At 45.8% G+C, this 25,778-nt stretch overlaps 1 protein-coding gene across 2 annotated transcripts in view; it reads left to right on the top strand.

The window, feature by feature from the left end:
• Positions 1-24,576: 24,576 nt before the first annotated feature.
• The window catches only part of RHBDL3 (rhomboid like 3), a 42,126-nt gene continuing 40,924 nt past the window's right edge, over positions 24,577-25,778 (top strand). For both annotated transcript variants that reach the window (XM_063112578.1, XM_063112577.1), the window contains exon 1: positions 24,577-24,687. In XM_063112578.1, the coding sequence (XP_062968648.1) occupies positions 24,577-24,687 (111 nt within the window). The remainder of the gene's footprint in view (positions 24,688-25,778) is intronic.

Below are 25,778 nucleotides of genomic sequence, written 5' to 3'. Positions count from 1 at the left end.
CCACCGCTGTTTTTACTCACTCCCTTGCAGATCTCTTTTTCCCCAGATTCTCCAACTGTGGAGAACCTGGGAACTTGTAAGGAGTACCATTTTCAACTCCCCACCCTCACCCCCATTCTGGTCCTACTGAATTAGAAACTTGGAGGTTGGGATCCAGCAAAATCTGTGTTAATATCCACCCACCCCCAATACCCACTTCCCCCACACCCCATGATTCTGGTGCATGCTGAGTTTTGAGAATCACTGCACCAGACATTGAAGTCAAAGTAGTTCAGTACACAGGCTTTGCCCTTGAAGAGGTTATAATCTGTTTGGGCAACTGAGTTACAAATTTGTTAGCAGTACAGTGGTTAAAAATTTTTACAGTAATAAAGTATGCACATGTATAATTTTGAAAAAAAAAATAGAACAAACCCTTCAATGTCTTCCCCTTTCCCTTATGTAAAATTCAAATCTTAAAGTGGTTTAGGAGGCCCTGCAGACCTGGCCCCTGACCTTTGCAGCCAAATTTGTACTCTTCCCATCTGACTACACTCCAGCCATATAGAACTTCTTTCAGTTCTAAGGATGCACCTTGCTTATTCTCTGTTTGGCCATTTGCAGATGCTTCCTCTGTCCTGAACCCTGTCCGCCCAGCTTTTCATCTTTTAGGTCTCAGAAGGATCAAGGCCTGGCTGCCAGCATCCAGGAGCTGAGTCTTGGGATTTAGTATGCATTTGACCACTTCACACCCCCTACACCCACCCTGTTCACAGTAGAACCGGGCTGCACTCACCTGTGCTTTGTCCAGAGATCCTCTCTTACCCTCTTTAGAGATTCTACTCTCAAGAATTCTAAACAGGGGAGTGATATACTAGTCAGGTCTTGGCAAGTTGCCCTTTCCCCTGTCCCTGAGGAACTGAACCTGGGGAAGCTGACCCAATCTCCATCCTGCCCAGTCCATGCCTTACCAAACCGAGTCCTGGATATTTGCACCTACGTGCCACACACATGCCTACTCTTAAAGTACCCAGGCAGATGTATTAATCTGCTTGTGTCTAACAATTTTCCTGGTTTATGCAACCCTTTCTCGAGAAGCAACTTAGTCACTGAACCCTTGTGGAAATACTGACTAGCAGCCCTAGAAACTAAATGATCTCTTAATAACATTGTGAGTTCTCTAGGTTATGGGTGTGGGAGTAGAAAAGAATGGACTTACGAGCTAAGACACGAGTTTGTATCCCAACTTTGCCACATTCCATGTGCAAATTACTGGACCTTTCTGGTTCTTTTCCCTCTCTATAAAATTAAGATTAGGATTGCTGTGCACAGTCTTTGAGATCCATCCCTGGTGGGTGTTACTTCACCTCTCCTTCCCCAGGAGAATAGGAGATCTGTGTCCCCACAGCAAGCCCCCAGGTGGTAATCTCTGCCCTTCTTCCTACATTTGAACAGAGCTGAGCCACTGCATCTGGGCAAGCTGGAGAGGCATGAGTGACAGCCAGTTTTTTTTTTTTTTTTTAACATGCATCTAAAAAATGTCTTGATTTTCTGGAGTATTGGAGCTGTCTTAGTCTGTTTGGGCTGTTAAAACAAAATACTGTATACCAGGTGGCTTATGAACAACCGAAATTTATTTCTCACAGTTCTGGAGGCTGGAAAGTCTAAGATTAAAGCACTTGGAGATTTGGTGTCTGGTGAGGGCCTGTTTCCTGGTTCATAGATGGTGCCTTCTTACTGTGTCCTCACATGGTGGAAGGGATGAATGAGCTCTCTTGGGCCAATTTTATAAGAGCACTAGTCCCATGCATTGGGCTCGGCCTTCATGGCCTAATCACCTCCCAAATGCCCCACCTCCTAACACCATCACCTTGGGCATTAGGATTTCAATCTACAAATTGTGGGAAGGACACTTTCAGACCATAGCAGGAGCCAACAAAATGTCCCTCACCCTTACTGTCTTGGCCAGCAGCACAAACAGCTGACTTTCCTATCTCACTGGTGACTCTCTCAGTTTCTTGCTGGCTGTTTGTCCTCTACTCAACCTCTTATATGGTAGAGTACCCAAAGTTCTGTCCTGAATTTCCTTATCTTTTTTACCTGTACTTTGTCTCTAGGTAATTTCATTCAGCAATTTTTTTTTAACTTTTTGTGTTGAAATAACTTGAAACATTAAAAACAAAGTTGCAAAAATAATAGGATTTGCCTATTTGGGGCATTCATGACTGCCTTCTTTCACTTAGCATAGTGTTTTCAAGTTCGTTCATGTTGCAGGATATATCAGTACTTCGTTCATTTGTATTGCTAAATAATATCCCATTGTATGGATATATCACATTTTGTTTATCCATTTTCTAGTTGATTGACCTTTGGATTGTTTCTACTTTTTGACTAGTATGAATAATGCTGCTATGAACGTTTGTATACAAATTTTGGTGTGGATGTATGCTTCATTTCCCTTGGGTATATACCTGGGAGTGAAATTGATGGGTCATTTGGTAACTCTATGTTTAATATTTTGAGGACCTGCCAAACTGGTTTCCAAAGTGGTTGTACCATTTTTCATTTTCACCAGCAATATATGAGGATTCCAGTTTCTCCACACCCTTGTCAACACTTGTTACTATCTTTCTTCTTCTTATTATTATTATAGTAGCCATTCCATGAGTGTGAAATGGTATCTCACTGTGGTTTTGACCATTGCTGATCTTGCCCAGAACAGTTATTACTGCAATATTTGCCAAATTTTCTAGTTTAATCATTCTGTCTACATTTATTAATTGGAATTATACTGCAAAGGAGAACAGTATCCTTTCCCCCATTTATTCAATTATTTATTTACATCAGTATGAACTTATGGATAGTCACTGTATTCTATGGGTCACAATCATTACTATCATCATTTTTTTGCTGAACTGTGGCTCATCTGTTGTTATCCCAGATTTGGCCATTGGGAGCTCCTCCAAGTTGGCTTATGAACCTGGTCAACATGTGCCCCATTGTTTTCTGAGCAGTTTCTTACTTTCTGGCACCACAAGATGTTCCAGGCACCTTGTGTACTTCCCAGGCATCATCCTGTACTTTCCCTGCCGTTATCCTTACATCAACCATCTCCAAGGAACCCTGGTTCCTTTTATTGAAGACTGCTTTTTGGAAACCAAGATCCTGGACTAGGTATAACTCATTGCTACTAGCGGCTCCTTGACTTTAAATACAATCCGACAATACAGATACAAGCTGGTATCACCAGTCCTGACCTCATTCCAGAAATCCACACTCCTATTCCCAGTTTCTTGCCTATCGTTTTTTTCTTGGATATTTGAGGCACCTTAAACAGAGCCCTTATATCCAGCACTAACTGTCCCTTTCCCGGTCTTTCTGTCTTGTTGACTCTACCGCCAAAACATGTCCACATACCTCCAGCTCTACTACTACCTCCTAGGTCCAGGACACCACAACTTCCCACCTGGCCTAAATGCAGGTTAGCCTTCTAACTGCTGCAGCAGTTTCCCAGTTTCATTCTTGTCCTTCTAAAATCCATTCTCTTTACAGCAGCCAGCCTGCCACTACTATGCTTAAATTCTTTCATTGTCTTCCTGTTACTCTTAAATAAAACCCAGCCTCCTTGCCCTGCCTTGTAAAGCCTACCTGAGTTGCTCCTTGCCTGCCTCTCTGGCCTCATTATTTCCAAACCTATTGCATGCCTGCTTTGGAGCCTTTGCACTGGTTGTTCTCTGCTTGGAATGCTCTTCCCTCTGATGTTTGCAAAGCTGTCTCATGCTTTTCACTCACATCTCAGTTTAAATGTCACATCCCCAGAATGGAGCCTTTCCAGACCGTCTAATCTAAAGCCACCCAGAAACTCAGTCTGACATCACCCTGGATTGTCAGCATCTCACTGTCTCTCTCTCTCTCCCTCCATTCTTCCTTCCGTCAGTCCTTCCTTCCTTCTTTTTTCATGTGTGTTCCTTCATTTGTTGAGTCACTTCCCCCTCCCTCCACTGCTTGAATGTAAGCTCTGTAAGAGTACTTTGTCTTAATCATCACTTTATATTCAGGGCCCACAACAGTAGATGGCCCGTAGTAAGTGCTCAAGAAATGTTTTTTCGGGCCGGCCCGTGGCTCACTCGGGAGAGTGCGGTGCTGATAACACCAAGGCCCCGGGTTCGGATCCCATATACGGATGGCCGGTTCGCTCACTGGCTGAGCGTGGTGCTGCCAACACCAAGTCAAGGGTTAAGATCCCCTTACCGGTCATCTTTTAAAAAAAAAAAAAAAAAAAAAAAAAAAAAGAAATGTTTTTTCGGTCAATGAATGAACAGACAAATAAATGAACTTCAGCCTATTTTCCTTAAAACTCTGTGGAAGTCAGTGCAGCTTATTGGACTGAGTGAGGAAATAAAACTAAAAGAAAACCAAATATTTCCTACAGAGATGACTGATAACTGAGCTGTGGAAAGGGGCCTCAGGAAAACCGACTACAGAATGACAGGGATTTGGATAATCCAGATCTAGTGGTCATAGGCTTAAGAATTGGGGTCTGAGCCTTTCTTAAAGTCATCTGGTCAACTAGGCTCCTTGGCCTGAGCTCAACAATCTCTCTCCTATTAGTGCACTTATTTTATCAGGAGGGAATTTGTGCTGCTTGGTCATTCATTCCTTCAGAAACATGTATTTGGAGCCTCCTGTGTATAAGGTGCTGGGCCGGGTGTTGTAAGAAATAAAGGTGAAATAGTTACAGGGGAGGTGCCTGATTCAAAGATCTTCAAAAAGCTTTATGGAGGAGGTAGTGTTCAACTTGCACCTTGAACAATTCATACATAAAGAGTATTTAGTTATTTTCATTTGGGCTGAAAGAATTCACATGCCAGTGTGCCTCATACTTCTGGAGCTGGAGATCAGTGATCCCCCCACTGAAGGAATTTTCTTCAGCTTTGTATGTAAAAATTGAGACACACACTCCTATAAAAAATGTCAAAGTAGCAGCTGAATTTGAAAAATATGTTATATCATAATGTGCTTGGAACAGAAAGGCGTTCATCTCAAGCCCCATGAAAGCTGTGCTCACCTGTTATATATAAGTGGCAGCTGAAATATGTACCAGATTATAACTCTGTTGCCAGTCAGCTGCAGATATAGCCTCTTATATTGCAGTCAGGATTCTGCCACATTTTAAGACTCACATTTAGGGAGTGAGAGTTACTATTCGCCAGAAATGACTCTCCAAGCCCAAATGAAGAAGCCCTGCCTGTCTGGCAGTCAGTGAGAAAGAAGTAAGAGATGCCTGTCACTTGCAGAGAGAGCCTACCTATGTGGCCAGGACTATGGAGATCCTGAAGCCGAGGGACCTGAAAGTTGGCCAAGGAAGCTTGCCTTGGATGTCTCCTCGCTGGTTTCTCTGTGCCAGAAATGCCATCTATCTTCCGAGCTCCCTGCTGCACTCTGCTGAGCTTGTATTTATGCTATGTAAAATTTTTAAACTGATTTTCTCTTTGTGAATCATAAATTTTAGAACAGAAAATGTGAGGTTCTGAAGGGCATGAGAGACAGGGAGAAGGGTACGTGTGGCTTAATTATCTTGTTTAAAGAGGGAAGACCCTCTGTCCTCTGGTTGTTCACCCCACACAGTATGGTTTGGCTTTAAGCTGCATTCCTATAAGGGTTAACTTTTAGCTGCTACCTCCAAGGAACAGTTCAGGCACTACTTATATTGTATTTTAATTAATGATCTCAAAACAAAAAAGAAATCCCTAGATTCTGACACTCCAAACACACCTAGGTCCTGAAGTGAGGGTGGGAAATTGACAGATAAGGATTTGGGTGGGTGGTCAGTTTACAGTGTGCAGGGGTGCTTGCTGGGTTGGTATCCATTTCTTTCATCTTTGTGTGATATTTAAGGGGTGCTTACTATACAGGGGCACCCAATCTGCATATCTTGACCCACCCAGCTAGTGGTTGGATTCCATATTTTGTAGGCAGGATGGTTCTATTAGGGTGCCCCTTCTCATAAAGTAGAAACAATTTTTAAAAAAAGGCAACAGATCCTTCTGAGAGAGATTTGGGGTTATGGCAGACAAGGGTAAAATGCCTGTCACAGAAGACAAATTATTTTGCTTGTCAATGAATCATCTGTCCTTTGACATCTCTAGGTCCTAGAGAAACAGGAGCTCATCTGGCAATGACTTGGGGGGTCCCCTGCAATGCTTCAAGCAGTGGGTGGAAGGGAAGTTTCCTTCTTGGTGAAATTGTTCCTGAGTCCTTGTAGAGGGCAGCACAGCATTGGAAATTCTGGGGTTGCAAGATGAAAATGTTTGCCAGCATGCTTCTACTTTCAGGATGCAGTCTGAGGCCCTGGGGATGAAGAGGTCCTCAAACACTTTGACCTTTGCCAGGACAAAGACAGAGAAGTATTTAGAAGCATCTGGATTTGTTAGGTTGCCCGATGTCCTCACCCACTCCCACCCATCACACGACTTAGCCCCCTTACCAGCAATACTGAAGAATCACCCGCACCCATCTCAGAATCAACCAATCTCCAGCCTACATAGGAACCCTGACCCTTTCAGAAAAACTGCTGACCTATGAACCCCCCCCCCCCCCCCATTCTCCTAGAATGCAGCCAGGGCAGTTTTGACTGAACTAATAAATCCTTTCTTTGGGACCTGTTCTTCTGGCTTTCATTCCCCTTCCCTTGTTTCCTTTATTTCTAGAATTCTGAGAGCTGTACTGTTCATTGTTTCTACCCATCATTATTAAGGGAGAGATAGGGAAACATTCCCATGGTAACAGTTTCATCTCAAAATATCTGAATGTTATTAGCTGCCTTCCCACTCCAGGGAAAAGATGAGATTCTTTTTTTGTTTAATCTTCATCCTCAGAGTACTGTTGACAGGTCCTCTCCACACTGCAGGGAGGCCTGCCCAGATCAGTAGCAGAGACAAGAAAGGCCCAGAGAGCCAGATTTATTCCTTAGCTGACTTCACTTCCTGGACAAAGTGGAAGGATTTCAAAAAGTCAATATGATATAACTCTGACACTGACCTAGAGAATTGCTGGTGGAAGCACTGATGAAAATACCAACTTCTCTGGAGGATATCGTCAACTGAGAACACAGGAGATGGGCCAGGACAGATTTGGTGCAAAGACCCACATGCCACACTATCTTAATGCACAGCCACAGGTCCGAACAAATTCAGAGGTATGTGCTGATCACTGTCAGAGAGGTGAGGAGAGAAAATGGGACAAGAAAGCATTATACTTTATATTCATGACACACTTAATGGGTAGCAAGAGGCTTTTCATATTGAAATGGGATGATGAAGGGGATAGGACATATTTGTCTTAAACATGTATATGAGTTATCCTATTGCTACATAACAAGTTATCCCACAATTTGGCAGCTTAAAATAGCAAACATTTGTTACCTCACGGTTTCTCTGAGTCAGAAATTTGGGAGCAGTGTTGCTGGGTGGTTCTGGCTCAGGGTCTCTAATTAAGTTGCAGTCAAATATCAGCTGGGATTGCAGTCATCTGAAGACTTAACTGAGGCTGCAGGATCCCTTTCTAAGATAGCTCCCTCACATGGCTGTTGGCAAGAGGCCTCAGTTCCTCACTACATGCGCCTCTCCCTGCAGGGCTGCTTGAATGACGTGGCAGCCGGGCAAGTGATCCAAGAGACAGAGGACAAGGAGGAAGTTGTATTGTCTTTTATGACCTAGTCTCAGAGGGCACACATCATTGCTTCAGCCATATTCTGTTCTTTAGAAGTGAGTCACTAAATCCAGCCCACATTTAAGGGGAGGGGAATAAAAAAAAAATTGGGGGGGGGGGAATCAAGCTTCATCTCTTGAAAGGAGGAGTATCAAAGACTTTGTGAACTTATTTTAGAACCATTATACCATGGTAGTTATGAAAAAGAATGCATCAATGCTATATGTGCTGATATGAAACAGTCTTCAAGATGTATTTTCAGTGAAAACAGCAAGATGCTGAACAGTAGGTAAATGTGGATACCGTTTGTGGCTTAAAAAAAAGGATATATATATATGCATCAATATACACACATGTGCTTTTTATACATGGACTACCCCTCAGAGAATATTCAATAACCTGACCTCGGGAGGAGGATTGGGGATAGAGTTTCTTTCTGTACCTTTTGAATTTTATTTGTGCAAGTATTACTCTTTCATAATACAATAAAATTGAATTTTAAAAAATAGATAAAAATAACAGAAATAAATAACATTGTTGAAAGAACTCAGAATGATCAGTCTGGAGTGGAATTAATTTTTAAAAGCTATTGAGGTAGATGATTTGGGGGGATTAATTAGTTTGTTTGCTTTCTTGCTTGTTTTCTTTGAAGCAAGTTTGCTTTCTTTGAGGCATGTGTTGAGACAGGAGGCTGTAAGCAAAATGTTCCAGGAAGATAGACCATGCTGTCTGAAGGAAGACACTTGGAAGAGAACTTCCTCAGCTCCCATACCGTATGGAATATACCTGCCTCCTGCATTTGAACATACCTGTTGTACTTTCTCTCCTGCTACTCCAGATAAATGGTGCACAGGCAGTCCTTTTTACTTAAGCACTAGATTTTCTACTTCCTCAGCAAATCCCCCTGTATTTCTTACATCATCAATTTTTTTCTTTCTTTTTTTCCTAGATTTTTTATTAGCAAACATATTGTATTTCTCCCATATGAAAAAAAAATCTTGTCTCCATTTCTGTTTTCTTTACAAAGACATTGCTTGAAAGAGTTTCTCCAATGTCTCCTCCTACTCTGTCTCTTTAAAAAACTTGAGATATAACTCACACACCATAAAATTCACACTTTCAAAGTGTACAATTCAGTGGTTTTTAGTATATTCACAAACTTGTGTAATCATCACCACTATTTAATTCCAAAACATCGCATCACTCCAAAGAGAAACTCTGTGCCCATTAGCAGCCACTCACCATCCTCCCTTCTCCCAGCCCCTGGTAACTACTAATCTACTCTCTGTCTCTCTGTATTTGCCTCTTCTGCACATTTTATATAATTGGAATTATATGATACGTGGCCCTTTGCATCTGGCTTCTTTCATGCAGCATAATGTTTTCAAAGTTTATCCATGTTATAGCATTATCATTACTTCATTCCTTTTATGACTGAATAATATTACATTGTATGGATATACCACATGTTGTTTATCCATTCATCATTTTTTGGATATTTGGGTTGTTTCCACCTTTTTGGTTATCAATAATGCTGCTATAAACATTTGTATACAAGTTTTTTTATGGACATAGATATTCAATTTCTTGGAGATATATATATGTGTATATATATATGTATATATATGTGTGTGTATACACACACACACACACACACACACACACACACACACAGGAGTGAAATTGATGGGTCTCATGGTAACTCATGTTTAACATTTTGAGTAATTGTCAAACTGTTTTCCAAAGTGACTGCAACATTTATATTCCCACCATTCTTTCCCACTGTTGACACATTATTGTCTTTTTTATTGCAGTCATCATAGTATGTATGAAATGATATGCCATTGTGGTTTTGATTTGCATTTTAATGACTTGATGTTAAACATATTTTCATGTGCTTATTGGCCAACTGTATGTCCTCTTTATAGAGAAATGTCTATTCAAATTCTTTGCCCATTTTAAAACTAGGTTATTTATCTTTTTATTGTTGTTGAACAAAAAGAGTTGTAAGAATTTAATATATTCTCAATACTAGTTCCATATCAGATATATGATTTGCATACATTTTCTCCCATTTGTAAGTTGTTTTTTCATCTTCTTCATAGTGGCCTTTGAAACACGTAAGTTTTTAACTTTGATAAAATCCAAATTATCTATTTTTTTCTTTTGTTGCTTGTGCTTTCAGTATCATATCTACGAAAACATTCCCTAATCCAGAGTCATCAAGCTTTACATGTATATTTTCCTCTAAGAGTTTTAGCTCTTAAATTTAGGTCTTTGGTTTATTTTTGAGTTAATTCTGTATATTGTGTGAGCTAGGGTGCCAACTACATTCTTTTGTATGTGGATATTCAGTCGTCCCAGAACCATTTGTTGAAAAGACTCTTCTCTTCCTGTGAATGGTCTTGGCACACTTGTCGAAAATCAATTATCCATAATGTAAGGGTTTATTTCTCAGTTTTATTCTATTGACCTATACGTCTATCCTTACGCCAGAGCTACGTGGTGTTTATTAGCATAGCTTTGTAGTAAGTTTTGATATATAGAAGTGTGAGTTCTCCAACTTCATTCTTTTTTCCAAGATTTTTTGGCTATTCTTGCTCCCTTACATTTCCATATGAATTTTGGATCAGCTTGTCAGTTTCTGCCAAAAAAGCCACCTGAATTTTGGTAGGAATTGCATTGAATCTGTAGATCAATTTGGGAAGTATTGCTATGTTAACAATACTAAATCCTCCTATCCATGAACATGTCTTTCCATTTATTTAGGTCTTCTGTAGTTTATTTAATGATGTTTTGTAGTTTTTAGTGTACAAGTTATTTACCTCTTTGGTCAAATTTATTCCTAAGTATTTTTTTCTTTTTGATTCTATTGTAAATGGAATTGTTTTTTAAAATTTCCTTTTCAGATTATTCACTGCTTGTGTATAGAAATAAAATCAACTTTTGTATATTAATCTTACATCCTGCAACAATTAGATTTTTTTTTTTTTTTTTGTATATTCCTTGGGCTTTTCTACACATAAGATCATGTCATGTGTTAATATAGTTTTACTTTTTCCTTTCCAAACTGAATACCTTTTATTTATTTTTCTTTTTTAATTGTCCCACCTGGAACCCCAGTACAATGTTAAATAGAAGTAATGAGAGCAAACATCTTTATTTTATTCCTTATCTTAGGAGGAAAATACTCAGTTTTTTCAGCATTAAGTATGATGTTAGCTGTGGTTTTGTAGATGTCCTTTATCAGATTAAGTAAACTCTCTTTGGTTCCCAGTTTGTTGAGTATTTTTTTATCATGAAATGATATTGTGTTTTTTCAAGTACTTTTCCTGTGCTTACTGAGATGATCATTTGGTTTTTGTCCTTTCTTCCATTAATATGGTGTATCATATTGATTTTTGTATGTTAAATCAACCTTGCATTTCTGGGAAAATCCCATTTGGTCATGGTGCATAATCCTTTTTATATATTGTTGGATTCAGTTTGCTAGTATTTTTTTGAGGATGCTTGAGCATAAGGGATATTGTTCTATAGTTTTCTTGAGGTATCTTTGGTTTTGGTATCAGAGTAATACTGGCCTCCTAGAATAAGTTAGGAAGTGCTCCCTCCTCTTCTGTTTTTCTGGAAGAGTTGGTGAAGGATAAATGTTCCTCTTCTGTCTTGAACCCATTTCATTCAGCTTTTTGCCTCCACTACTGTGCAGAACCTGTTCTTGTGAAGGCCTCCAGTGTCCTCCATATTGCCAAATTCAATGGTCAGTTCTCGGCCATCATGTTACACTCATCAGCAGCATCTGACACATTTTCTTTCTTCTTGGACCACTCTCTTCTCTTGGCTTCCACAGTCTATTGGTTTTTCTCTCTGCCACATTGGCCACTCTTCCCTAGTCTCCTTTGCTGGATTCTCCTCCTCTATCAGATCACTTAATAATGGAGAGTCCCAGGGTTGAGTCCTTGACGCTTTTTTCCAATCTTTTCTCCAACTTTTTGTGATTTCATTCCTCCTGGATTTCATGAATTCCTGGATTTAAACACCAAGTATATGCTGAAAACTTACAAATTTAGAGCTCTAATACGATGTCTCTGTTTGTCTTTGGATATGTATGTCCACTGCCTATTGGGCATCTTGACTTGGATGTTGAATGTACATCTCAAACTTACTTAACATGTCCAAAATCAACATTTTGATGTATGTCCCACTAAACCCTGCTGCTCACCATCTTATCCATTATTATTAACCATGAATTTACCTTTCAAACTGCTCAAGCCCAAAATATCAGAATCATCCTTATTGGTTACTTTTTTTTTCTCTGACTCCCTACAGCTATTCTATTAGCAAATCTTGTTCAGCCTACCTTCAAAATAACCAGAGGGTAACCACTTCTCACCACCTCCATGATTACTTTACCACCCTGGTCTTTCTCTAGCTGGTATTGTTGTAACAGGCTCCTAGCTGGTCTCTCCACTTTCCTCTATGCCCACTTTCAGGCTGTTCTCAGCACAGCAACCACCTGAGAGTTTTTATCATGAATAGATATTGAATTTTCTCTATATCTATCGAGAATGTCATATGGCTTTTCTTTTTCTGTATGTTAGCATGGTAAATAGCATTGATTTTCAAATGTTAAACCAACTTTGCTTTCCTGGGATTAAACCTGTTTGGTCATGATATTTTATTCTTTTTTAAAAATTTATTATTAGCATATTCATTCTTACAAATGATAGTGATATTTCTTGATATCTTATTCTTTTTGTATACATTGGGGTTGATTTGCTAAAATTTTAAGAATGTTTGAATCTGTGTTTATGAAGTATATTGGTCTATAGTTTTCTTGTAATGTCTCAAATGTGTTTGGAGTGAATGCATAAATGAGAGCCTGTTAGTACAAGGAGATGGGTGGGAGAGTGTAATAAGAAGGAAAAAAATTAGTACATTTTATAGAGCTGTTTCCAAAACCCTTTTCACATATCATTTAATTCTCATAACCAAGAGGTATAGATATTACCATCTTCCCCAGTATAAATATAACAGAACTGAGGCTAAAGGAGTTTGAGTAACCAGTCACAGACTCAGCTAAGTAGCAGGACTGGATCTTGAAGCCAGGCCCTGTGTCTGCAAATGCCATAATTTCGAGATTAGTACCCAGTTAGTGAAGGCCTTAGGGACATGCACAAAATTCAGCTTTGATTTTGTTCGTGACCACTTCCCAAGGGAAGGAGCAGAGTTTCTGCCATGAATTTGGTACGAGCACTTCGTGTTTCTGACTTACAGCATCCTAAGAAAACTCCAGCATGGCCGAGTGAGCACAACACCTGCAAATGCCCAGGAGAGCCCGGTATTTATTTTTAGCCAAGATAGGAAAATGCCAAATATTTTCTAGGAGAGTTGGCAGCTGGCGGGCTGCTGATACAGCTGTGTTTATGTAAGCTGGTGGCAGAGAAGAATATAAGGGTTACAAAGGAGGCAGGAAGTACTTAATCTACCTATACACTTGCTGATGCTCTGGTGTCCAGTGTATTTTGTTGGGAAGTTGTGGGTCAGGAGTTACTGCTGAAGAGAGAGGGTCATACAGATAATTTGGGGATTGCAGGGAATATAGGAGCAACTGGTTTTCTCGAGCCAGAGCATTTGTCAAAGTGGCCCTTAAAAGATCAGTCCACTCATTCCTGGCCTCTTCTTACACTATTATCCAGGGGTAAATAAAAACAGAAGCTCTTTCAAAGAGTGCAGTTGTAAAGCATAGCAGTTCACCTAATTCTGACCGCACTGCTCAGGTGCGCCAAACAAAAGCAATCTGTAACACCCTGTCCTACAAATGTTGTCAAATAGTGGGCTCCTGTTTTCTCATAGAAGCAGCAGAATAGGATTTTATTTTTTTGGCAGCTGGCTGGTATGGGGATCCTAACCCTTGAACTTGGTCATCAGCACCATGCTCTAACCAAGTGAGCTAGCTGGCCAGCCTAGAATAACGCTTTTAAAGGAGTCATCTATGGGCTCTCTCGGGGAGAATCAAGATAGAACGTTTTTTAGTGGGGATTTTTTTTTTTTTTACATTTAGTTATGAAATGTTTAAATAAAAACAAAAGTAGAGCAAATAGTATAATGACCCTGCATGTACCCATCACCCAGTTTCAATAGTTACCAGCAGGGCCAGTCTTGTTTCATCTGTTTCCCCACCCACTCTGGAATTATTTTAAACAAATCCCAGACAGCACATTATTTTATCTGAAAATATTTCAATGTGTATCTCTAAAATATGGGGAATCTTAAAAAACAAAACAAAATCACCCACAAGACCATTTTCATACAAAAATGAACAATTTTTTAAGATCAAATATACAATGTTCAGATTTTCCCAATTGTCTAAACAAGAGGTGTTTTTTTTCCACTTGGTTTGCTCAAATCAGGATCCAAAAAAAGGTTCTTTGCCCTTCATTTTTCACAATTTGTTGCTGAAGAAACCAGGTCAGTTGTCCTGTAGAGTTTTCCATGGTCTGGATTTTCCTGATCACATCCCTGTGGTGTCACTCAGCATATTCTTCTGTAAACTTATTTATTCGTTAACACCAGTTTATTTCCTGTGAATTGATAGTTAGATCTAGAGATTTGATCAGATTCAGGTTCAGTTCTGTAGCAGAAATACATCATAGGTGTACTGTGTGCTTCCATCAGAAGCAGCGCATATCTGGTTTCTTTTTGTGATGTCAGTAGCATAGAATCATTGCCTAGAGCCATCAATTGACTGACACCTAATGAATTTTAAGGAATGAATGTGGCTGCAATGGCTGTCTCTGAGTAATACATGCAGAAGACAATTCCCAGAAAGTGTATTGTTTGTTTGTTTGTTATTTTCCAGTCATGAAGATAGCCCTGAAAGTCTGCCCTGGTGGCTGCTCCATGGGGCCGATCCAGGTCACTTTAGGGAACCAGCCCAGCCCTGGGCACTGTGTCTCTTGGTCAGGTCCATGGGTGCTGTGGCTGCTCTTCCCCACTAGAGGACACTGTGGCTTCAGGACTTCACGTGGATCCCAGCCGGTCTCACCACTCCAGCACCTCTCAGGAGGCAAAGCCTTTCTTTAGTGTGCATTTATTAGACACCAACCGTGTGCTTCCTGTGTCAAGAAGAGAGATTAAAGAGGTCAAACACAATGTCCAGTGGTGGTATTTCCTGAGGTAGTGTCTTTGTATTTCTCTTTAAAAAACAACAACAGAGGTACTTCATCTGCTGGAAACCATTTTAGAAACATGGAAACCTTCTGCTAAAAGCTGCAATTTTGGTTAACTAGTTGGATTTTTTTTTAACTGAAATATATGGACTTTTTGGAATGCGACTGTATCCAAGAAGGATGCCAAAGTGTATTCATCTCTGAAATAATTTATTCATTTATTCAACACCATGGACTGAGTATCCAGGGGGGAAAGGGAGGTAGAAATGATGCTTACTGAGAACCACATTGTGCTAGGCACTGTCCCATTCTTTTTACCAACATCCCAGCAAGATGGGCGATACCAGCCTCATCAAAATCCAAGGAAACAGGCTCATTGAGGTTAACTAACTTGCTAAAGGTTATCGTTCTAGATGCAAATGAAGGTCTGTTTGAATCAATATGTACGTTTTCCACTCAACCACTTGATGCCACACTGACAGGCATGGTACTAGGATGTACAGAAAGTGAAGTGATTGCAAAAACATCCTGTCTGTAAGGAGATCATGATATAACACAGAAGTTACAATAAACAGACAAATGATTACAGGACTCCTAATGAGTGGGCACCCTCTCAACATGCAGCTGTCTGCACACAGCCTCCCCCTGCTGCTGTGACACTGTCCTTATGCAGAGCGAGGCACCAACCACTGGTAATGGGACATCTCTGGGTCTCTGCTTGTCCTGATGCCTTTGTGTTGGCTGTCCACCCACCCACACCCCATCTCCCCCTTTTGGGGGGCATTGGCATGATTCAGGCTCTGATCACCAATTCACCTAGAATATGTAGTAAAGTCAAGACACACATGAGTCCCTACTGCTCAAAATCTGTAGTTTAATGGAGGAGGACAAAAGCAGACACATGCATTAGCAGGACAAAAGCAATGAGTTCTTGAAAATTCTGTGCTACTGCAGCAAATAATTTTAAATGCCCTTCTAGGTATTCATGTTTTCAAACCCACTTACCCACTCCCAACCTTACTCCTACTGTCTCATAGTTCAGTCCTGGAAGCGCAACTCATCCTCCAAATCATCAGGGCCCAAGCTGTGTTATTTACTAAATCTGGTCAGTTACATAAAGGAGAGAAAATGACAGCTGGCAGTTGGGAAAATGGGCTGGCTGGTTTAAGTTGGGAAAGAACATACAGGTGGCAGGTATCTAAAGAAGCAAAGCTGGGAGTGTTTGGAGAGGCCCAATCCCGAATGCCACTTCAGCTTCAGGCGATCACAGTTTCAAGGTTCTGAGAAGAGAGAACTAGCGTGGGTGTGCTCTAAGCTACCACCCTGCTCCAGAGGAGCCGTAGGATAATGAATGAGCCATCAGCCAGTGCCTTTGCTCTCCAATGAAAGGACCTCCTGCTACAGAATGTCCCTCTGCAAATACAATTGTGCCCCAGGAACCATCTGGCAAATGTGCTGGTTCCCTCAGTGTTTTTGGTATTTCTCTTACTTGTGGCCCCTTTTTTTTGTCCCCCCCCCACCTTTTTTTTTTTTTATATGTATTTTTGCAGCAAGCTAAGCCAGTAGAATGCTTACCGGTGCTTCACAGACTTCCCTTGAGCCTGGTTAACCTCAAGGCTTGCAGCCTATGGGGCTGCTCTCAGCTAACGATGTCTTGGATGCATGCGTTTCCCCTCTCTGCTGTTTTTGTGTATTTAGGAGTATGCAGAGCCAGGCATGTGAGCTGCAGACCAGAGCTGCAGCAACCAGATCAGGAGGCTGGGGAGAAAAGCGCATTTCCGTTGCAGGACGTCCTTCACGGAGAAGGGACAGGTTAACTCCATCTCTCTGCAGAGGACTTGGACAGCTCCCCGAGGAGCCACAACAGGCTGCCACAGCTGTAGGACAGATCACGTGCTCTGGCCGCACAGGGGAGGATGCCCAGCAAACCGAGACTGCCCACGCCAGCCACTGGGCTCCATTTTGCACAGAGCCACGTTCCTCCTCTGATGTGGCCTGGAGGTGTGCAAGGCTGGAGAACTGTGGGGTCACCTTGGGGCCAGCTGAGCTAGCCCCCTATTTCCAACCTGCTTCATTGATTCTAATTCAGAAAACAGATAAAGGCAGGAGATGAAAGGGGAGACTTGTGCTTTGAGACACTCATCTCCTTAGTGAGGTGCTTCACGGACAGGGAGGCTAAACTGAACCGTAAGCCCCCTCACCCCCAACCCAGGGAGCACTGGAATGTTATAAAGAGGTAGGAGAGGAAGCAGTCAATGCAAAGATTCCCAGAATGTCACCATCACCCTGACGACGGGCGAGCAGTTCCAGTGCAGATTCACACCTTCCTGCCTTAGTACATGCAGTTCCTTCTGTCCTGAACACATGAAGCTTCATCCACCTGGCGGACTCCTACTTGGTCTTTTAAGATTCAGCTCCAGCATCACCTACTTGGACCCCCTTTTTGCCACTACATATTCACTTTGTATCCATCTCTACTCAGTACCTGTCATTGAGGGCAGACTATGTCTCACTAAAGCTCCGTATCTAGAGGCTTGGTCTGCAAAGATGTTTATCAGCAGTGTTTTGGAAGATGAAATCTGAGATCATGGAATTTAGAGATGGATTCCCCTACAGAAATCTCCTACTCCCACCCACTTGTTTCACAAAAGACAAAACTGAGATTAGAAAACTGAGATGTCCCCACAGTCACCAGACTAAATAGTAACAGAGCTTGAACAAGAACCCTATTCTGCTGACCCCTTGTCTTGCTCTTAGGTACACATCCTGAGAATTACATCCTGAGTGGTATTTCCCCTGTCCAGCCTGGATAGAAGAGCTGGTAGGTAATGAACAGACTTCTGGGCCAGCACAGGAAAAAGCAGCATGAGAGGGGCATAAATTGAATTTTAGAATTGGAAGGGATGTCACAGGTCATCTAGTCTGACCCCTACATTTAGAGATGAGACAATGGAGGCCCACGGGAGTGAAGTGATTGCCCAAGGTCACACAGCAGGCTGGTGAGAGAACTAAGCTGAGAATGTAGCCCTCCTGGTTCCTGGGCTTGCGCTCTTACCCGACTGACATGCTCAGGAGAATTGAGAATTAACCTCCCACTCCAGAAGGACAGAGGACCAAGCCCTCCCAACCAGCTGCTATCCGAGGGGCAGATCCCTGGAGTCCTTGCCTCTTCTAGGCTTTTCTTTCCTTCTCCTGGTGGCACAACACTTAAGTAGGGTGCGTTCTGCATAAATAATAAAGAACACTTCCCTTCCAGGGAGGAAGGCCGAGGCTAGGCCGGCAGTGTGACAGATGGTATTTACAATGTGCACTGAGAAGTTCTCACACAGCCTCGCTTGGGCTGTGCGATGGAGAGAGGAGGAAAGACAGAGAGTGCCCACCGTCTCTCTGCTCTGCCTTCCCGGGCAGCTGCTGCTGCGGTTGCCCCTGCCACTGTGTTTCTGTTCAGGACTGTTTCCCAGCTCGAGTTTCCTCTTGCCATACTGAACATGGAGCTCCAGGAATGTGTGGCTGCTGCCACCTCCTCATCATCAGAAAGCCTGACTCATGGACCCAAGTCACTCATCACAGCAGCCCCTCACCAGGGTAGGTGCTAGGTAGAGTTGACATTCTTCCCCAAAGGAAGTCAAAGTCCTAGGAGGCCAGACGCTGGCAGACTTCCCAGGGATTCCGACCTCTGGGAGGCCTTCCCTAGGCCCGGAGAAGTATAAATAGGACTGGGTCATTCATTGAACAAATACTTTTTTTTTTTGGTGGCTGGCTGGTACAGGGATTGAACTCTGGACCTTGGTGTTATCAGCACCATGCTCTAACCAAGTGAGCTAACTGGCCAGCGCCTGAACAAATACTTTTCGTGAGCCTTCTATGTGCCAGAAATCGTTCTAAGAGTCAAAGATACTCTGTGAACAAACAAAACCAAGTCCTTGCCCTCATGGAGTATCCATTCTAGAGTTAAACTTTACCATGAGGCTTGTCGCTGCTTGCCCTCAGCCCTCCCCGACTCTCACCATTTCTTTCCCTCTGCGGAGTCAGTTGGACACCCTGGTGCCCGGCTCTGTGCAGTGGTGAATGAACACGACCCATTCCCTCATCTTCTGGGGACTCTGGTTGCACACGTAGCTTAAGAGAAACAAAGCAGATAAACAGACCAGCAGAACCTTTTGCCCCAAAGCCAGAGAGAGCCCCCAAGGTTTCTGACTCACTCAAGCCTGCAGCTGGACGAGGCCTGTCTGCGTGCTCTGAGTGAGCCCTGCCCAGTTGCCCTGGGAGAACAGTCCTGCAGGTGGTGGTGGGGGCCAAGGGCACTCACGACCATCAGGACTTTTGTATTTCAGTCTTAAAATAACAAATTTGGTGAAAGGAATGGAGATTCGAACCTCCTCTAGGCCCAGGGATTTGTAGTGTTCCCATTTGTAAAATCAAGGCCATCTGCTTACCTCAAAAAAGTCCAGTTTTTTGAGGATGAAATGAAATGACCCGTGTGGAAGTATTTTGAAATAAAGGCAGCAGGCATACATGTGTATTATTGTTATTACACAGAAGAATCTTTTCTCCGTAACATAAAACTCACCTTTTGTTGGGGGCTGAGAGTAATAACTATGTAATTAGACTTTGTGTCACATCAAGAGTGGCAGTCTCTGTTTTTCATTAAACAGACATTTGTTCAGCTCCTATGGCATGCATTGTGATGGATGCAAAATTAAATAAGCCATAAGCCTCCCCTTCAAGGAATGTATATTCCGGCATCAGGAAATAAAACTTAGGTAATAGAATGCAAGGTCAAAAGAAAAAAATGATTAGAAAAAAGTGCTTCAGAGGACGGAGTGGTCCGTTTGGGCTGGAGAGTTGACGAAAGGTTTCGTGGAGGAGAGAGAATTCATCAGAGAGATATGCAAGATCGAACAGGATGTTTGCTGGGAGCCAAGTCCTATCTGTTGCATAACCGAAGGTCACACAGAGGTATCAGGGGCCCAGAGAGAATCCAGAAATGGGACCGTGGGGACCAGTGAGGCCCCAAGGAGATGGAAGGGGAGGAAAGTGAGACTCCGCAAAGTAGCTGACAGTTTCCATGAATTGGTTAAGTCATTTGGCTGAATCTTGGGACTGTGAACGTTTCCTCTGTGCTTTTCTGAGCTCATCTTTTAGGTGCCCACGCCTCTCTTTCAAAAGGTTTGGTGTCTGTGAACCTAGACATCTTTCAGTAATGATTCAAGTTCCTCAGAAAATTGGGGGCCCTGGAGTGAAAGAAAGAGACGAAAGGAAAGGGGAAAAAAATCCATTTAGCAGTCTTGTTCTGTTTGATCTCGCAGACAGCGGGCAATGATGGAGGAAAAATGCCAGAGCTGGGGATCGAGGGTGGTTGGATTCCAAGTGGCAGTCTCCTCCCTGAGCTACGTCTGCTGTTTGGACTTGCAGACTTCAAACATGACTGGGGGATTCCTGGAAGACAAAAGAATTCAGGGCCAGGGCTTGGATCTCAGTCAAAAATAACTCATGTCTTCATCTCAGGCAGGCAGCTCGGGACTGGTTTGCTGGCTTCTCAGAAGATTGGAGCTACAGGTGGGGAGAGGGGACCGCAAGGGACAGTTTAGAGAGAAAAAGGGTCTTGGAGCCTGGCTGAAGGAGAGGTCAGAATGGGAAACTGCTATTGAAGAGGCCCAAGAGGAAGAGGTTCTGGAGGAAAAGTCACCCCCATGTCCTCCCTTCTGGGCACTGCCATTTGCTTTGACTGGTAATTATAGCCCTTAATGTTTCTTCCCCAGCTTCTCATTAGCTCAAGGTGTCCACAAACAATCTGCTTGGCTCCCTTTGCCCCTCCTCTTCCCTCTCCTGGCGGCTCCTCCTGCCGTTTCAGTGGCAGCGCATTGTTCCTGCTCCCAGGTTCAGAACATCAGATCCTAAAAAAATATTCCTCCCTCTCAGAAGGTGCATTTGAGAGATCAGCCCCCTAATGCTCTTCCCTCTCCCCTCCCCCTCATCCCACTGGGCTGTAATTAGAGGATTATCTAATTTTCTCCCAGGAGGCCAGGGCTGGGGTCTTATTCCCTTTGTATTCTCAGCACCTTGGCCAGGGTCTGGCAAACAACGGGCACTCGCACCGTATTAGTTGAGTGGCACTACTGAGCTACTGCCAAGTTAATCTTCCTAAGACGCTGCTCCAGTTAGAAGCTGAGTCTCCATCGCTCATTGGGCGAGTTCCAACCTCCTCAAGCTGGCACTCAAGGATTTTTGCGACATGGTCCTCCTCACTTTGTGTTCAACCACTTAGTGGTTCTCAACACAGTCCGCAACCTTCCCATCTCTGAGCTGCTGCCTCCACCAGAATCCTTTCCACATGCTCGCCCCTTAAGCTGCCCAGCTTTCGAGGCTCATCTCAGTAGCATGCTCCTGCCCCTCTGGACTGATTTTACCCCTTGGAGTTTGGCCCGCTCTTGTCCAGGCTGTTCTGCATTGACTTAGAGTGCCTTGTTAGGAACTTCAAAAGAGATCACGGGTGTGCAGCCCTTAGAGAATGGCAAGCAGGGTATAAATGCCAATCTGCTTTGTTTGGTATCATCTCTCACTATATCCCAAGGGTTCTGTCAGGGCAAGGCCCATGTGCAACACACTCCCAGGCATCTGTGAGTACCTGGCCCATGGCAGGCATTCAGCGAAAGTGAGTAGACACCATGCCCATTCCCTCCTTTGTCCCCAATATGGCACAGAATGTGCCAGTCCTCAGGCTGGCTTAAGTTGGAGTGGAACAAAAGCTATCAGGTAGCCTGGCCATTCCCATCCCTCAGAGGTTTCTAGGACTTGGGCCCCGGGCCCAATATCCCACTGCCTGCTGACACATGGGTTGTACCTAGTTGCAGATCCACCTGGCGCTGCTAGCAAGGATGAGGCAACACTGACAACAGGTGAGAGGCTGGTCTTAGGTTCATGGAAGATGCTGGACGTCACAACTTGCCCTAATAGTCTGCATGTCCAGATGGTCATTCTCCTTCCAGCTGGGGCTGGGGAGAAGGAAGTGGTCTCCTGAAGGGAGGATTCTGGTGAGAGATCAGCAATTCTTTCCCAGGAGACTTGTGGGAACACTGTCTGCCAGGGTGGGATAAATGTTCCTAGGGGCAGAAGGAAGAACAAGATACCATTCTGGATACTTGTCAGATCTTTCTCGTCCCTTTATTCTAACTGCTGCTGTCCTCATGACCTCTTCCTTGAATGGCACCTCCCATGACCCTACACTCAGGCCACCCTCCCTCCTGTCTATCCTCCGCACTACCGCCTGAAGAATCTTCTAAATATTACTCTCCTGCTCACAATCCTTCAACGGCCCATTGTCCTTATGGTAAAGTCCAAGCTCTTTTCTTGTGAAACTCACAGCCCTTCACAAGCCTCGCCTCCAGGCTGGGATCTTGACGTTGAGCACCTTGCTCTGATTTCCAGACGCGCCATATTGCTTGTAGTTCACCTCCCATATCACGCCGCTTCACGTGCCCAGCCTTTGCTCCTGCTGTTCCATCCGCTTGTACGCCTCCCATTCGCATTTCCCATGTTGCCTAGTTCTGGGGGCATATCCTTTGGGAAGCCTTCCTGAATCCACAGGGACCCCCTCCTTTGGGTTTCTACAACCCCTGGGCTTCCTTTGAATCCAGGACTTATCCTTGTGGCTGTCACCCCTAATTAAACCCTTTCTGGGGGGCAGGGTCTGGGTCCTATCCATCTCTGTATTCCCAAAGCTCTGTCACTGGCATTTAGTAGTAGCTCAATAAATGTTCAGGAACTGAACTGAGCTTGCTAAGGTCCCTTCCACCTGAGGGGACGACAGGGTTGGATATGTTGATAAGAGCTGTCACTGGGCTGGAGAAGAGGCAGAATCCCAGGAGCAACTGGGGCCAGAACACTGCCACGGCTGCCGAGCACCTTGGCATAGTGGCCAACCCCTCTCCGTGCCCTTCTCCTTTCAGTTTCCCTAGAACCAGGCTTCCTGGCCCACTTCTCCAGTCCCCAAGACTTAAGCATAACAGAGCCACCACCCATGCAGGTCACACAAGTGACAGGAGGGGGTGGAGGAGGTAGTGACTCGACTTCAGGGTCCCCAGAAGCCACTTATTCTTCTGGGCTTCTTTCCACAAAGAAGTCAGACTCTGTCTTCTGTCCCCTGAAGGCTGTTTTCAAAATCACACCCCAGCAGACAGTTTTATTTACAAGGAAATCTTGGCAGGATCTTGACTTGTTAGTAGAGTCGGGGAGGGGCTGGGGGAGGTGAGAATCAAAAATAGTTGAAACGATCATCACACTTTCTGAAACCGAGAGGAAAATTGGTGTCTGTAGCAAACTCACCTAATTAGAATGGAGGAGTTAATTTCCTTCTCTCTGTTTAAGGGGAGCAGTCACTGCTGGGTGAGATGGTCACAGGTTGTATCCTGGGGCTGCAGTTACGTGTTTGCTTTATGAAGATGACAACATCAGTTGCAACTTTCACTAATGGAAAAGAGCCTGTTTCCGAGAGGAGGGGAGAGGGGCCAAGCGGAGTTAGTGAGTGGATGGTGGGAATAGGAAGGGAAGGGGGGGCACGGTCTTGGTGTGGCCGGGGAGTGACAGGGAGATATGGCCAGCAATGAGCCCCCGAGCCCCCTACGAGCCCCTAGGAGAGCTGGGCACCGTTTACAAGCGATCCTCTCCTTCCGGGAGATGGTCTCTCCAGGGGGCTCTTTCCTGCAGGGAAACAGCACCAGTTGTTTCCTTAAATGACCCCCTACTCCTTTGGCTAACTTCAGTCCTGCGTGCTTTACTTTTTCTATCTCCCCTTCCCCAGTTGGGGCACTTCCCTGGACTTAAACGTTGCCAACGCAGTCACGTGAAGCCCGGGCACATTCCCATAGCTCTGGGTGTAGGGATGACAACATTTAGGGTTTGGGGCCCGGGACCCCCCTATCTGCCTTCTCCCATCCACAGACATGGCGGGGCCTCCCAGAATCTGAGGTCTCAGTGATGCGAGATGTAAGGGAGTTGGGGGGATTCCGTGCTCACTGCATCCCACCCCCAATTCACTCCTAGTGAACCCTGACGTTGCCAACTTAGCGAAAACCTCACTTCTGCTGCCTCCAAGTGGTCGTTAACCCGGAGGGAAAAACGGACCCGGTCCCCGGTCCCGGAGCCGAGGCTGCTGAGGATGAGGCGGGGGACAGCAGGGTCCCCATCCCCGCTCCGGGCCGTGCAGCCACTTCCCCGCCACCCCCACCGCACCGCGTCCCTCTCCCCTCCCCGGGCCGCGCCGCTCTGACCGATTCGGCCCGGGTGGTGGCGCCCGGGCTGGGTGGGGGGCGGGGGCCGGCGGTCCCCGCGAGCAGCCCCGCCCCCGCCCGCGCGCCGCCCCCGAGGAGTCCGCGGGGAGGAGGAGACTCGGGCGCAGAGCGGGGGCCGCGGGGAGCGGCGGGGCCGGGCCGAGCCCAGGGCGCCCTCGCCTCGGAGCTGGCGCGGGGGCCGGGGCGGAGGCGGAGGCCGGCGGGGCCGCGCGCGCGAAGTTTGGCGGCGGAGGGGCCGGGCGTCCCGGGCTCGCGAGGCGGCGGCGCGGGGCCGGGGCCATGGGGGCGGGAGCGGGCGGCGGGGCCGGCGCGGAGGCGGCGCGGCGCGCACCGAGACCCCGGCGCGGCGCGGCGGCCGCGGCGCAAAGTTAGCCCGGCGCCCGGGAAGAGCCCCGCGGCCGCCGGCCGCCCTGGACCCCGCCTGGGCCATGGGCGAGCACCCCAGCCCGGGCCCCGCCGTGGCCGCCGGCGCCGAGGCGGAGCGCATCGAGGAGCTGGACCCCGAGGCCGAGGAGCGGCTGCCCGCGGCGCCGGAGGACGTGAGTGCCCCTCCCCCGCCAGGGCAAACTTTCTGAGGGGCTCTAGGGGGACAGCTGCCCCGGTCTCGCCCCCGCCGGGCGACTGGGGGGTTTCAAGGTGACGCGGGAGCTCCCCGGATTGGCCGGGTCCCCGCGGGCGGGAGGGGGCGGAGGGACCGGTGTCCCCCAAACACACGCGCGCGCCACCCCCCGCCCGGGCTCCCGCGGCTTCCCTGCGGGACACAGCCCTGCAGCTGCGCCGGGGACACGTCGGCCGCAGGAGCCCCCTCCCCGCGGCTGGTGCAGTGCCCGGGACACGGCGTTTTCCCGCAGAGGCGGCCGCGTCACAGCAGTGACTCCCCCTCCCCTCCCACTCGCGACCTGCGGGCTCTCCGAGCCCGGGGAAGGAGCGGGCGCCGCATAGTCCCGGGTCCCTGGGAGCGCTGACGGGCCTGGAGACCCCTTTCTGGGCTCCCGGATTAGTTCCAGCCCGGCACCTGCCCTGTCGCGACACTGATTGAAATTCAGGCTGGTCCCTGTCCCTGATCCTGGCAGAGCAGAGGAGTGCTGGGAGCGGTTTTGCTCCCAGAACGGGCTCAGGAGTCCAAGACCACGTCGGTGCTGGTGCCTGAGATAGGGAAGGACTGTCCCAGAAGGCCTCCCTGACATCTGCTGCTGGGGTCTCTGTCCCTCCGGTCCTGGGGGCCACCGGCGGCGCTGGGAAGCCCGGGAGCTGGAGTTTCTTGAGCTTCTCCCTCCGGCGGTTAACCTGCAGATAGAGGTGGAAAATGGGCAGACATCCTGCCCGGCCCCATCCCTCCCTCGGGGTGGGGAGATGGAAGTGAAGCCAGCCACCGTCCCCCCCCCCCGCCTCCGTCCCCGTCCCCAACCTGCACAGCTAAAGCTGGAAGGTCTGAGTGAGGCTGGGGGGAGTTTAAGATCTTCTCTCTTTGGCTTCTGTGGTTAAACCGATCACTTCCTTCTGGCCCTAAACCCTGGGTAGAATCTCATGTACTCACCACTTAGCCTTACAGATGGGAAAAGAATGGGTGGATTTCGGTGCCTTTGGGACTCCCACCCCCTGAAAACAAACAAACGAACAAAAAACTGCA

The sequence above is a fragment of the Cynocephalus volans genome, chromosome 10, assembly GCF_027409185.1.
Source record: "Cynocephalus volans isolate mCynVol1 chromosome 10, mCynVol1.pri, whole genome shotgun sequence".
NCBI lineage: Eukaryota > Metazoa > Chordata > Mammalia > Dermoptera > Cynocephalidae > Cynocephalus > Cynocephalus volans.
This window is presented reverse-complemented; position numbering and strand designations above follow the sequence as displayed.